The sequence below is a fragment of the Chelmon rostratus genome, chromosome 10 (assembly GCF_017976325.1).
Source record: "Chelmon rostratus isolate fCheRos1 chromosome 10, fCheRos1.pri, whole genome shotgun sequence".
Lineage (NCBI taxonomy): Eukaryota > Metazoa > Chordata > Actinopteri > Chaetodontiformes > Chaetodontidae > Chelmon > Chelmon rostratus.
Window position 1 is genome coordinate 14,461,538 of NC_055667.1, and position 14,893 is coordinate 14,476,430.

The 14,893-nt window shown below is 43.3% G+C and overlaps 1 protein-coding gene across 1 annotated transcript; it reads left to right on the forward strand.

Annotated features, from left to right (window-relative positions):
* Positions 1–339: 339 nt before the first annotated feature.
* esyt1a (extended synaptotagmin-like protein 1a) lies at positions 340–14,846 on the forward strand. Its single transcript, XM_041945744.1, has 31 exons — positions 340–875; positions 1,979–2,020; positions 3,681–3,815; positions 4,065–4,138; positions 4,391–4,463; positions 4,555–4,644; positions 4,757–4,812; positions 6,191–6,311; positions 6,533–6,709; positions 7,149–7,231; positions 7,406–7,454; positions 7,728–7,817; positions 8,785–8,880; positions 8,969–9,040; positions 9,123–9,209; positions 9,473–9,622; positions 10,095–10,268; positions 10,354–10,530; positions 10,625–10,707; positions 10,787–10,835; positions 10,928–11,017; positions 11,495–11,590; positions 11,804–11,875; positions 11,964–12,050; positions 12,192–12,338; positions 12,643–12,773; positions 12,923–13,018; positions 13,118–13,249; positions 13,334–13,439; positions 13,582–13,631; positions 13,761–14,846. The coding sequence occupies exons 1-31, from the start codon at positions 549–551 to the stop codon at positions 13,786–13,788; spliced, it is 3,240 nt and encodes a 1,079-aa protein (XP_041801678.1). The 5' UTR covers positions 340–548; the 3' UTR covers positions 13,789–14,846.
* Positions 14,847–14,893: the final 47 nt, after the last annotated feature.

Consider the following 14,893-nt stretch of genomic DNA (forward strand, 5'->3'; position numbering starts at 1 on the left):
GATTTAATCCGGTTATGTAAAAAAGATAACGGGTTGAGCAGCTCGTGCACCGTGACAGTATGTTGGGCGTAGCGGTTCCTTCGGGTTAGGTGTTGATATTGAATTTGCTCTATAAAACGTCTTCTCTTAAGCCTTAAATTAACAGTCGTTCACTTTGCACATCGGTCGTAGTACGCTCCGCCCGACTTGATGCGTGACGCTACAAGTTAACTCTAGGGTTTAGGTTTCTACTGGATTTCATGTGGAAGGAGGGCTTGAAGCAGCTGAGCCCGCCCTTACAGGTCCTGGTCTGTGCCTGCCCTCCTCTGAGAGTGAAACCTCACACGTAAATGAAACACGGGCTCGCCTGTTTTAGTGCCCTGCGGAACTGAGGGGAAGAGAGAAGTCGTGATCATGATCTAACCCACCGAAACCCGCAGTATATCCGTAATTTCTCCATGGTTCGCGCAGTACAGCGGTGCTAAGTCTTCAGTGGCGATTGCCACTCAGCCGTAGAAGCAGAGAAGCAGAAGGCCGGGTCGAGTCGCTGAAGTTAAGCGGACCTTGCGATGCCAACCGCGGATGCAGAGCCTGGCATGGGCAGAGGCACGACGCCTGCAGCCCCGGCCTCACCGAGTCAGCCCGCCGGTGAACGCGCAGTGAGCGTGCTGTGGTCGTTTGGAAAATGCCTGGGTGCCCTGCTTCCTGTGTACCTGGCCGGATATTATGGCTTCAGCATCAGCGTCGTCCTGTTCGGTCTGATGATCTACATGGGATGGAAACACAGTCGACTGGAGAAACTGACGAGGCTCAAGTCTGCCATGTACCTTCTGGAGAACGAGAGGAAATTCACCACTGAAAATGTTTTCAGGGCCAAAAGGGATTTGCCTCCCTGGGTAAGAACTGACTACCGCGGTCATTCTGTGCAGTTTCTGTCACCTGTCACATCTGCCACATCTGTCAGGCTGAACTTGAGCTGCGTCTCAGCTACTTTGCATCGCTGCCGTAGCCTCTTGCGTGCTTATTACTCATTAGTAGGCGCTTGTTACTTGTTTAGAATCTCCAGGCTTCTTGCACATTTATGCTCACAAAGACAGGGAGATTTTTTGCTCCATGGTAACCCTCGGATAAGTATGTGCATGACTGCCCTGTTTGTTCACAGTATTTTTCTGCTGTCCCTGACCAGCCCCATATTTAGACATTCCTAGTGTGCAGTGCCTGGGGAATTTATCTGAACTGCTGCCACACTGAGGAATGGGAATTAACATGTCAGATGAGGTCTTGGTCGTGGAGAGAATGGCACAAATATTGAGGAGACTTTATGCTAAGTGGACAGTAAAACGCACTTCTATGCTGAAAAAAAAAATCTAATGTGGCAGCAAGAGAGATCTGTGTGTGTTCCTCTTCCTGTTTCACCCGAGCAGAGCTGCCATTGACCTTATCTGGCTCCTAAAACCTGATGACTCATAAACATCCCTCAAAGCGGAGCAGAGGCAGTAACCGGGACCACCATATCTGGATAGAGAGTGAGAGAGAATAAACTGCATGTGTGTGTGTGTGCGTGTGTGTGCGTGTTTGCAGATGTGCTTAATCTTGAGATCTCATGTCTCTGTGGTTTTGGAGGAAAGGCTGATGTACGTGTGATCGATGGTTTCCTGAATGTGTGGCAATGACCAAATCACACTAAGCTGATGGGTCTGCGTTCTCTCTATATCTGATTTAAATATGTCAACAGATACATGATGGATTTCATAAGGAGAATGCTGAGGGAACGGTTTCTTCAAGTGGAAATAATTTCTAATGTGAAACTAAGAGCGCTTCTTCTGAAAACTACTGCAATTTTACTGAAATGTCCACTTCTGCTTATTCCAGATGCCCTGAAAAACGTTACCTTAAGAATCATCTCAAGTGTTTGAACTAATCTGCACAGCGGTGGAGGTCATTTAACACTACCGTGTTGTATTTGAGCTCATGCCTGAACCATATTGCTTGTCCACAGGTCAACTTTCCAGATGTGGAGAAAGTGGAGTGGCTGAATAAGGTATGTGTTTGTTCTATCAGATTTTGTATATGTGCAGCTTTGTATTTTTACATTAGGAACTCACAATTCATCAAGGATCATCTGCAGCTCCTTGCATGATGACGGGCTGCTCTGCTTCATTCAGCTGAACTCTTAGCAACGCAAAGGAAACAACAATGATCTCAAGATAAGGTGTGCATGTTTCCCTTGACTAACTCCAGCATCAGCAGCTCACATTTAATATGAAGATAAAGAGCACTTGTGTGGACATTCAGTGACCTGGCTCCCGTTGCAGCCTCTCCATCAGAGCAGGTTATATCTTAATGTAATTAAGAGGCAGGGAGAGTTCAGATCATATCGCGGATCTCTTTGTCTCTGTCAGTGCACTAACCTCGCATCAGCACAAGGCAAGTGTGGATATGAATGCTAATAGCACAAAGCGCCCTTCTGGAGAGAAAAATGTAATGAACTCGGCGAGAGAAGCCCAGATTGTGGGATGGCAATTTGCTGGCCTCATCTTTCAGCAGCCCACGTCCCTCCTCCACGCTCCGCGACATGTGATCTGGCTCTTCACACTCACCCTCCTCTCCTGCAGGCATAAACAAACACACATTAGTACTGAATTGTTCTTGCCTTTTATTGTATGTGGCAACTCATACAAATTAGTTCCTGAGGAGAAAAGGAGTCAGTAACGTCTGTGAGTGATGCATGTGAGAAAGCCTGCGAGGAGTTGGGCTTTTATAGAATGCATCATGCTTCACTGCATGTTTGTAACTGTATCATAAATAATGTATAGGAGACCCTCCTGCAGCTGCAGCCTGTTAGCCTCACCAGGAGTTTGGAGGTCAGAGGATCAGTGAGCAGTAGCTGACAGGACTCTCACACCTCACACTGAAATGCTGAAGCTAACACCAGCATGAGGCTGTGTGGAGTGACAACACTGATATGCTAGATCAGTTTAATCACGCAGAGTCAGTGCAAGTTAATATCAAATGAAACTTATTGCTTTAACAGTTTCTATTCTATGGTAGCACTTCATTATACAGATCCACAGTTTCTGAAAAAATATCCTGGAAAGAGCTGTGAAAATTTGGTACAAACAGTAAATGTACTAGAATGACAGGAAACTTTATTCTCTATTCGTGTTGAATTGTACTCTTACCTGTAGACAAATCTCACACTATACCAGTTTATACATAATATGTTACACTAGCAGTTAACTGGAATTAATTCATTAAATGGAAGTGAACCAACTGAGCACAGTTTGTCCCTATAATTACCCCAGTGTGGTGTTCTCCAAAACAACTAATGACTGGAGGGAACTGGATTATTTATTCTTCCCTCTTGCTAAATGGCTGAGATATTGTTTTCTATTAAGATTTAATCCTCTGTCGGATGGATTTTTTTTTTCGTCTCTGAAAAGCCTTTTAACCACAAGGCAAACAGTATGCGGCTTTATGATGTGTGTGTCTGCTCTGGTAAATTATTTCTTACTCACAGAAAGTACTTTGCTATGACCAAGCATTTGCACAAAGGATAATTGTTACTTACATTATTTTATTACATTGATATTCATCACTTAATACTATCCATGTATTGTTTAAGTAGGAAAACATTATGTCATTGCTGTATTCATATCTGCCAGGAGAAATAACGAATGGCCATATGTTCTGTCATGCAGATCCTGCAGCAGACGTGGCCCTTTGTAGGCCAGTATCTGGAGAAGCTGCTGGTGGAAACCATTGCTCCTGCCATCCGTGCCTCCAGCATTCATCTGCAGACCCTCAGCTTCACCAAGGTCAACATAGGAGACAAGGTATCCGAATGGCCCATCATAAAAGCAGCAATTTATTCTGTAAATGTTCCACGGCGGAGAAAGCTCAGTGTAACCCAGGGTAATAATGTTGGTAAGAAGTATGTAAGTCAGGTAATGCATGGCTGGTATTACAGCCGTAAAGATGAATGGTTTCATCACAGGGAATCATAATCTTCATGTGTCATGTGATTTCATACAGTGTCCCTCAGTCTTATTTGCTTTGTGTAATAGCAGCTGCTGTGTTCGCAGGCTGTGAAGGTGGTTGGTGTGAAGGCTCACACAGAACATGATAAGAGACAAGTTATGCTGGATTTGTATCTGAGGTAATGTGCCAAACCTTTGGTTTCTTCATTATTTCATGTTGTTGCTTATGCATAAGCGACCAGTCAGTGAAGTCAGACACTGAAATATTCCTCACTTGCTTGTCTTACACTAGTGCAGGGTTTGTTCTTGTCTGTTCCAGCAGATCATTGTTTACTTAAAACATAAAAGGGCACAGCTCTATCATAGCTCTTATCAGCGTCTTCTCTTGGTCAAACGCTTCTGCAGACTTGCCCTTCCTCTTCTTCTTGCAGCTACGCCGGTGATGTCGAGATCAACGTAGAAATCAAAAAGTACTTCTGCAAAGCCGGAGTGAAAGGAGTGCAGGCATGAGAATGAATATTAAGCTATTTGTACACTGTTAGTCAGAATGAAGTGGCCTGTAAGCATCCTTTCAGTATTGCATTTCTCTTTGTAGCTCCATGGGAAGCTGCGTGTGATCCTCGAGCCTCTGATCGGAGACGTGCCGCTGATCGGAGCCATCACAATGTTCTTCATCCGCAGGCCTGTGAGTGTAGCACCGGGCATCCACATGTGACTACTTTTCAGTTCTGCACTGCGTTGTTGTCTGATTTCTATGCGTATGTATTCATGTGTCTTTACTTTTATCTGTGTCTTAGAAATTGGACATCAACTGGACTGGGCTGACTAACCTGTTAGATATCCCCGGGCTGAAGTGAGTCTGTATGATCGAGCTCAGTGCAGATATGTTTAAGGGTGTGGCTGCATTGACTAGTCGTGTCTGTCTTGTGTTTGTTTATAGTCGTTCTGTTTGTGCAGTAGGGCTGATGAAGTTTTGACGTGCACAAAAGTTCCGCGGCTGCAGTCTTTGAATTGGAATTGGACTTTCTTTAGCCACTACACTCTTAGGGGGGTTTTCTGTTCAGTTATGGATCTGTGTGGTCACATCCTGGAGATAACCCTCATTTTTGTTCTTGTCAACAAATCCTGTGAAAAGACTAATAACCAGCGATGAACTGGTGCTACTAACACGTAACCAGATGTAAGTTATTCCTGTGCACCACAAAGCTCCATTGTTGTCCAAAAACGTTTGAAAACACATAAATGAGTCACGCTGTCGCACTGGGTAACATTTTATTTCATTATAACGAACAAGGGCACTGCAGTTTGGTCTGTCCCAAACACCATCCTTAAAAACTCAATATAGCAGCAAATGTGTATTAATCTGCGTTAGAAAATAGTCCTCAACAAATCCACTATTTACTCTGATTTGAGTAACCTTTGCTAAAAAGTACATTGCCCAGATGTTTCATGAAATCATTTAGCCTTCTTTACTGAATCATTAAAGTATATATTTTGTGTCCCCTTTTGCAATCTTTGCATCTTTAGTTGAAACAAATGGCCTTGGAGCTGAGTACCACAGACACTGCAGAGAAGTTGACAGATAGAGAAGCATGTTGTTCGTTTTCTTCTTTTTATGCCATTTGTTGATAGTAAGGAAAACACTGAACAATGTCAGTATCTGTTAACTTGTTAGACTTTATGCACTTGGATTTTATTCAGTATGTGTATTATGACTCCATGCATTTAAATCAAGATAGTTTTTAAGGTCCATTATGTAAGGTCAGACTCCGGACAATGTGGAATCAACTATGGTACAATTAATAGAATATGAAGGTAGACTGATCAACTGTGTAACATGACTAACATTCATATTCAGTGTAGTTATATTGTGGCTGATTCTACACTGTGTGTGTTATGACCTTATATAATATACTTTTGTGAAAATACAATTAAAGCATTGTCAGAGGTATACTTGTGTTGCTGACACATCAGCTCCCTCTGGCAACACTTTCAATGACAGTTTGTCATTATTTTTTAATTGTATTCCTTTAGATGATGAACATGATTTCACAGAAAACTGTCCTCATCTTTAGCCAATGGGTCCTTCCTGTTGGTTCTGTTGCCGAGAACCTGAATATCATGTTATTTATGCATGTTCATATGGTTGGTGGTCGTGTATAGCCTCTGTCTGTTTGTCTGTGTGTCCCTCCTCTGTGTGTCCCCACCATCGTCCTGGCATTCATTTGCAGTGCCATGTCGGACACTATGATAATGGATGCAATAGCCTCCCACCTGGTGCTCCCCAACCGCCTCACTGTTCCCCTGGTGGCCGACCTGCACGTTGCGCAGCTCCGCTCCCCTCTCCCAAGGGTAACTGTCTCAATTATGAATGGGCTGGAGAAACATTGACCCACACAGCCTGAATCTGTCTCAGCATATAAGTTGCGAGCAGACACATTCAAATTCAAGCAAATTCACATTGCCAATGAAAAACACTGATCCATGTTTTGTGAGCAAGCTTGTCGGCTAACATTTTGACTACGTTTGTGCGTGCGTGTGTTTTCCTCCATGTACGTATATGCACATGCTAGGGAGTTGTGCGTATCCACCTGCTGGAGGCTGAGGACCTGACTGCCAAGGACACAGTCATCAAGGGATTAATCGACGGGAAGTCGGACCCTTACGCCGTTCTGCGAGTAGGAACCCAGATCTTCACCTCCCATCATGTGGACAGCAACCTGAACCCACAGTGGCGTGAGATGTATGAGGTGAGAGGGAGATGGAAGATTTATGGCTTGATCTTCAAGTGCTGCACTTGCCTCCAATTTGTGTGCTGCAGTTATAGCTTGGGCCTGGAGTCCTTGCTTTGTATGGACTGCATAGGCAAGTCTTTGGTACTAAATATGTGCATTGGCACAGAGATAAACAGTTTTTTGGAGATTTTATCTGCTTTGAAACAGGAAGCCCCTGTTTCCGAGATAAGCGGCTCTTGCGAAAACCTCTTGCTCAGAGACACATTTGTCTTGAGTCATGGTTTACGAAGCTTGAACGAAACACTAAGCAGATATTAAAGGATTCTACCTTGCAGTAGTGAAAAGTTCTTGCTGTTGTGATTCTGTTTGCATGCCCTTGTGTTATTGTGTCATATTTGTATGTTTGTTGTGTGTATTGCGTATTTGTCCATTTATGTGTGTGTGTGTGTGTCAGGTGATTGTCCATGAAGTACCTGGTCAGGAGTTGGAAGTGGAAGTGTTTGACAAAGACCCAGACCAGGATGACTTCCTGGGCAGGTAGCTTATTCATTCTCATCCATTTACTCTGTCTCTATGTGCTTCTCATGTCATTTCCATCTCTGCTATTACCAAGTTGGGCCACGATTCTGCTGAAATTTGAACACCTCAGCCTATTTGATTTGTGGCTTCATTGATTCTCTCTGTATCTCTCTTCATCTGTCTCTGTTTCAGGGTCAAGGTGGATCTTGATATTGTAAAGAAGGCCAGAGTTGTGGATGATGTGAGTAGCAATGTTTATGTTTTACCCTTTTGTGGTTTTGGATGCACTTTTGAACCACAGCAAGCACAAGAATGCCGTTATCACATTGTCTCGCTGTGGAAAATATCTGAGTGAGACTGCAGTAATCCTGTAGGCATGTGACACTGCAGACCTCATGTGCCTCCTCGTGATCTGCTCTGATCTTCCTCTATCCCGCCGTCCCAGCCAGGCTCAAAAGAAATCAGCCAGATGAGAAAAATGTGTGTTTAATGAGCCCTCTGTTTCTGTAAACAGTGGTTCAATCTGAAGGACGTCCCATCCGGCAGCGTTCACCTCCGGCTGGAGTGGCTCTCTCTGCTGTCCTCTGCTGACAGGCTGAGTGAGGTGAGTCCACAGCACAGCTTAATGGTACTAGATCGAAGCCCTGCCCAATCAGGGGCTGGGCTTTGGGTAGTGATGTGGACAAAATATCCGACTTTTTTTTAATGTTGTTATGCAATAATATTTGGGGGGGTTGATGGCATTTGACAGTAAAGAGAGACAAGAAACTTAAGGAGGCAAAATGATTACATGCAGCAAAGATTTAGAATTGAATTAGGAACATAGGAGGAAAAGAGGTTTAACTAATTTGCATTGACTCAAATGATATTTTTGAGTTTTCTTTATTTAATTAAAAGAGTTTGTTTATTATATTTGATCTTGTTTATTTAACAAGAAAAGATTAAATACATTTATCAGGCAGCAATAACAATGAGTTACAGATTCACAGCATGAAACAGACAACACCAAATATGTTCTAAGTCAGAGCTGCACAAAAATGTGATTGTGAAATCTTTGATAATCACGTAAAAGATGACTTCATAGAGACTAAAGATCTAAAATGCTGCCTGTGGGTTGAACCAAGGAGGTTGGATGTACACCAGGTTGCAGGTGCAGTCACCTGATGTAGAATTCATTGTTTTTGAGCTTGTGTAGTTGGTTTTAGTATTTTATGGTTTTCTATCATATCTATCATATCTCTATCATATCTCTATCATATTTTTCTATCATCATATGTTTTATGTATTTTTATGTATAAGTCTGCATGTGTTCTATGTCTCACCTGACTGCAGGACAAATTTCACAACAGGGACAGTAAAGTTAAGTTGAAGATGACGTGAGGCCAATCTACAAATATAAATAAATAAATAAGACCAGTCTAAAACTGTCAGACAGTAAATCAATAACGTCTTCATCGATGGTATGAAAACGGTAAAATTGTCGGTGGCCACGCGTTGGGCTTTGGGCTTTCCTGGGTGTCAGATAATATTGCTCACATGCCCTTTGCTTCTGCGCATTGTTGCTCTACCAGGTGATCCAGAAGAACCAGAACTTGACCAGTAAGACGGCCGATCCACCGTCTGCCTCCATCTTAGCCATCTATCTCGATCAAGCTCACGAGCTGCCTGTGAGATTATCACTATTAAAGACTCTCTCATGTGGGGTGCATTCAGTTCAGATCTGTTACCCACACTGATATCTGTGATATGTTATAGATGAGAAAAGGCAATAAAGACCCGAGCCCAATGGTGCAGATTTCCATCCAGGATACAACTAAAGAGAGCAAGGTAATTATAAAACTTGAACTTTTTCTTTGTGCGTTATGCGCATAATGGATGTTTGAAGAATGGTTTCCTCTCTCTCCTGCAGACCTGCTATGGGACCAACAGCCCTGTGTGGGAGGATGCCTTTACCTTCTTTATTCAGGATCCTCGCAAACAAGACATCGACATTCAGGTAAGTCATTATCACTATTGATTGAACAGCAAGCCAGCTGCAAAGATTTACATACAATTATTCCCAAAGTGTCAAGGTAATTAATACACTAAACACCTTATTGATTTTTCCTCCAGTTTTAATCAATTTCTCCTCTTAGTCCCAGTTCTGTAAATGTACTTTTTTCATTTTAACCTCAGTGTGGAGCTTTTTCCTTAATGACATTTGCCTTCCCTGCTGCTTTTATTAACTCCACATCTTCTGCTCCTGTGTTTCTCAATCAGGTGAAAGATGATGACCGTGCTCTGTCCCTGGGCAGCCTGACCATCCCTCTGATCCGTCTTCTGGCGACCCCTGAACTCACCATGGACCAGTGGTTCCAGCTGGAGAACTCTGGTTCCGCCAGCCGCATCTACATCAAATTTGTGCTTAGGGTTGGTATTTCACACGTAGACTCTTTTGTTGTGCACACTCACATGTGTTGTGGTAAATAAGTAAGATGTGGATTCAAGCCCTGTTTTGGCCCATCTGAAGTGTCTGGAAGACTTTGAAATCCTACCAGTTCCCAGAGGACCGCTGTGGCCTCAGGCACATGCTTCAGTACCCCTTCAAAACCTCAGATTTAAACTTGCCAGGACGCTGTGTGTGTTTGTTATGCGTGGAAATCAGATTGGAGATTAAAGAATGCGAGATACCGAAGAGGTTATGAAGTACTGCAGCATGTGCACCCACAAGTTTACATCACTGGATTCACTACTTAAATTCCTGATCCTTAGCTCCTCCCCTCTGCATGCCTGAAATAAGACACAGACGCCTGCACGTTCACTTCTGTGTTGTGAATAAGCATGAAAGAGTGTTCTGATTGCCATTTGCTCACCATAATTACTGTTATTTGTTTCCTTCTAGGTTTTGTGGCTTAGTGATGATACCACTCCTACAACTCCGTCTCCTCGGCCGTCAGCCTCTGGGTCCGGGATGGGTCAGGGTGGGATCACATCAGAGCTGAACCCTGGCAGTCTAGCTAAACCTCAACCAGAACGACCACAGCACACCACACCCGACCCCGAGTTTGCAACTGAGGTAAAAACAGTAACCTAGAGTCGAGCAGCAGCGGCGCTCTTCCTCTCACAGACGCCACAGTAGCATGTTCTTGCTCTGCCCACAGGGGGTGCTGCGCATCCATCTGGTGGAGGCCCAAAACCTGATAGCAAAGGACAACTTCATGGGGGGCATGGTGAAGGGGAAGAGCGACCCCTACGTCAAGATCCGTGTGGCTGGTATCACTTACCGTAGCCACACTATCAAAGAGAACCTCAACCCCATCTGGAACGAACTCTACGAGGTATCATCTTTGATTAATGATCGACAAGTTCCACTCATTTGATAAAATCATGAGGCTTAAATTTCCATTTTATTTCATTTTTTCTATGATTTAGGTGATTTTGACCCAGCTTCCTGGTCAGGAGATCCAGTTTGAGTTGTTTGACAAGGACATCGATCAGGATGACTTCCTGGGAAGGTGCGCCCTGACATTCAAATAGAACTTTCATATCAGGCTACATGGAGGACACATTATTGACTGAGTCCTGTCATTGCAGGTTCAAGCTTAACCTACGAGATATCATCAGTGCACAATTCATCGATACGGTGTGTGACAGATGCTGGAACAGATAACTCAGTAATATGTGCATTTATATTGATGTTGTAACCCAGACATTTCTGTGCTGCTCTTGTTGCAGTGGTACACTCTGAATGACGTGAAGTCAGGCAGAGTTCACCTGGTGCTGGAGTGGCTGCCCAGAGTATCTGACCTGCCCAGACTGGAGCAGGTGACTTATTTACTCTCTGTGTTTCATTTTTATTCTCCTTTTATTGTGACAGACTGTGGCACCTTACAAACAATGTAGCAACTGTCATCAAATTGAGAAAATAAAATAAAAAAACACAGCAAATTAAAGTGCGTGATAAAAAAAGATCAAGACCAGAACCGTGAATATGCACGACGAGGATCATAAATTCTCCAAAACCAAAGGAATTCACATTAGTCAAATGAGCCTTACAGGTTTAACATGAGGCTTCATGAGGCTTTGAGGCTTCAGCAATCTGAATTAACCCAAGCAAGCTAATTTCTTTGAAATCTTTTAACTCTTTGCGGATGCTTCATGTAGATTTGTTCTTATTTTTGTTGGCGGTGTTGCAAAGGAAGACCACACCTCTCCTGTTGCACAACAAGCCTTACTTAATAATCTCTCACTCTCCCACCTCTTGTTTCCTCTCTGTGTGACATAATTCTCTATTTCCTATAGATCCTGCAGTACCAGACCCAGCAGTCGTACCAGAACAAGGTTGTGCCATCAGCAGCTGTGCTGTTTGTGTATGTGGAGCGTGCCCATGGCCTGCCGGTGAGAGTCCTTGGGGTGCCATTTGTTGTTTATTGTGATGTGTTTTTCTTTGTCTTAAAGAGTGCAGAAGTACAGTGGCGGCTTTTAGCGGCAGCACATTGCATAAAAGGCTGTAGTGTAGCATTCATACATTAAGTCACTGGTGATTTTAAAGTTAGTGGATGCTGCTGATTACAGCTTTTGTGTGACCATATTGTTTGTGTGCGATTTCAGTTGAAGAAGAGCGGAAAGGAGCCAAAAGTCGGGGCTGACATTATCCTCAAAAACGTTTCACACAGAACTAAGGTAGGATCATGACATCGGGTTACATGAGCTTGTGAACGCAACAAAGGAAAAGTGCTGTTTAAATGTCTCCCATTCTTTCTTTCCCAAGATTTGCGAGCGATCCACGTCCCCTCGATGGGACGAAGCCTTTCACTTTTTGGTTCGTGACCCCAGAGATGAAACTCTCACAGTGAAGGTGAGAGGTTGTATTTCCACCTTTAATCTGATTTATGCGGCTGTAAAGCAGATTAAGTGAATTCATACCATTTAATTGGTTGTGAAAGCTGGCCTTTTATACAGATTTGCCTGAAAAACGTTTGTGTGTGTTTGTCTGTAGCTCTCCCACAGCTGGGGCCAGTCCCTTGGCTCCTTGACACTTCCTCTCAGGGAGGTGCTGGTTGAGCCGGGCTTGGTGCTGGACCGCTGGCTCAATCTGGATGGAGCGCTGCCGGAAAGCCAGATACTACTGAGGGTCACGCTCAAGGTGCTGAGAGTATATCCTGCTTATTTCCTCTACACTCCAATATACTCCCACAGTCTCACATCTGTAGCTTAGCTTAGCAAAAAAAAAAAAAAAGGAAACTGGGGGAAACAGTTAGCTTGGCTCTGTCCAAATGTTAGAAAACCAACCTACCAACACCTCTAAAACGTACTGATTAACATGTTTTGGGAAATGCAGCAAATCACAGATTGATGCTCTGTTAACTGTGCACCAGTTGGTAAGTTTGTAAAATCCAGACATGAGGTAAAAGATGATTATGAAGCAGCCATTGTTTCTGTTTTTGTAGGTCTTGGACACTCAGCTGGCGGTGTGTCGCGGGGCTCCAGGGGACACAGGTGGCGACGTCAGCGGAGGCGAAGTCATTCCCAGATGGGTTCCTTCCCATCTAGACATCAGACAGAGAGGCGCATTCTCCATGTGAGTCACACAGGCTAGCATCAGCGCCTCACTGTGTAGTCACAGCCTCCACCTTAAAGATAGTAGTAATAACCGGCAGTCCAGTTTATTTTGTCTTGGCTTGTGTGTTTTACTCAGAGCGTTCAGATAATCTCATTTTCTCTCTTCAGGGGTTGTGACAGCGCAAACACAGCAGGCCAGGTGAAGCTTACCGTCAGCTACTCTGTGGAGGAGAGCAGACTCTTCATCATTGTTCACTCCTGCAGGTCTCTATATGACACACGTTACCTCTTTACCGTCACATTTTTGACCTGGAGCGCCCTCTACCAGCACATGTTGTGACTGTGATCGCTGTTCGCCCACAGAGCCCTGGCAGCCTGCTCCAAGGACGGTGCGGACCCTTATGTTTCCTTCATCCTGCTGCCGGACAAGAAGGCTACCACTAAGAGGAGAACTGCCACCAAGAAGCGAGACCTCAACCCGGAATTCAACGAGAGGTCAGACAAACCAGTGAGACGCTCGTGATAGTTGAGGAGGTGTGAGGATGATGGCTGACCCACCTTTCTCCTGTCTTTCTGCAGGTTTGACTTTGATTTCTCTCTGGAGGAGTCCATACAGAGAAGACTGGACCTGTCTGTGAAGAACAGTGTCTCCTTCATGAGCAGAGAGAGGGAGCTTATCGGCAAGGTAGATATTATCAGTCACGTCTGAAATACAGTCAGTTATTGACAGAAAACGTCACATAAATTCTTTGGTGTAGTGATTATGAGCAGAAACCAGAGAAAGAAATATGTGACGCATCATATTTGCTTCTCCATGTTGCCCTCAGTTGCAGCTGGACCTGGACCAAATTGACCTCAAGACCGGCGTCACACAGTGGTAATAATTCAAACAGATACTGAGCAGGATTCATATGGAATAATAGAGTTGCATCAACACGTTTATGTTCAAATGTTACTTTCTTCAAGATTATTTGGACAACGAATTGTATCCTTTCTGTTTTCCCAGGTACGATTTGGTAGCAGAGGCCAACTAGCCGAATGGACGCTCAATCTGAAGTACTATATAATATTAAGTGTTGCTTCTGTGATCTGTGTGTTTGTGTATTCAGCTTAAATGAAAAGTTCCACCGTCACTGAAGAAAAACTCGACGACATATCTGCTCCACAAAAACACAGCCCATCAGTATTTATGAGAAGAAACATCACATGTAGCTTATCATCCATGAAGTGTTACCTGTGCTCAATCCATGCAGTCTTGGACAGATTCTTCAGTAGAATATTTTGGCTGAATAGATATTTGATAATAACGCAACTATGTTGCACAACCTACCAAGTTTATATGTGTTGGAAAGCATGTCGAAGTCCTCTTTGAATTATATTTACAGAAGGGCTTTTGCTGTGTTTAATATCTTACGGTGTGACAATGTTTCATGGATTTACAGCATCCAACACAACACAAAGAGAATCCTTTAAATTTTCTTTTTTACAATCTTCAAATAATTCCTGATATTACTTTGTTTATATACGTTTATATTATTGCCTTAAGTATTACAAAACTGTGCACAATTTGTGGGTGTTTATGAATTATGTTCCAAATGAAGTTTTATATGTTTTAACCAATGCTCTCTTAAAGTTACTTTTCTAAATCAAAGTATTACAAACGTAGACCCTCATATGTACCACTGACAACAGAGGTATGATACTGCAAGCAGAGTCTAAATCACTGTGCTTTTATGAAGAGAAAACTTTGTATATGCTGAAAACACATCACTGGTGTTCTTGCGCCAATGCTTCCTTGTGTTTGTAGCGCTAAATGCATCAGGCTGAAGCTTGTCGGCCATGGTTAGACTTTATTTTTCCAGCGAAAACAGTGATGATCTTATGAGAAGAAAGCAAATATCGTACGTCAGCAGGGGGACATCTTCCACTGTCACCTCACCGCAAAGGCTTGGACTCTTGATTTGTGGCAATGCAAACAAAATAGTGTTTAAGTGTCAGAACTGAAGAAGAAAACTGCTGAACTTTGACATTATTTGAAACATATCATCATGCATCTGCTGAAATTATTGATTAAAGTTTGCACTCTCATGAATCAAAACAGCTTTTGTGACTTTATTTTTGTGTAAAACTTTCTTTTAA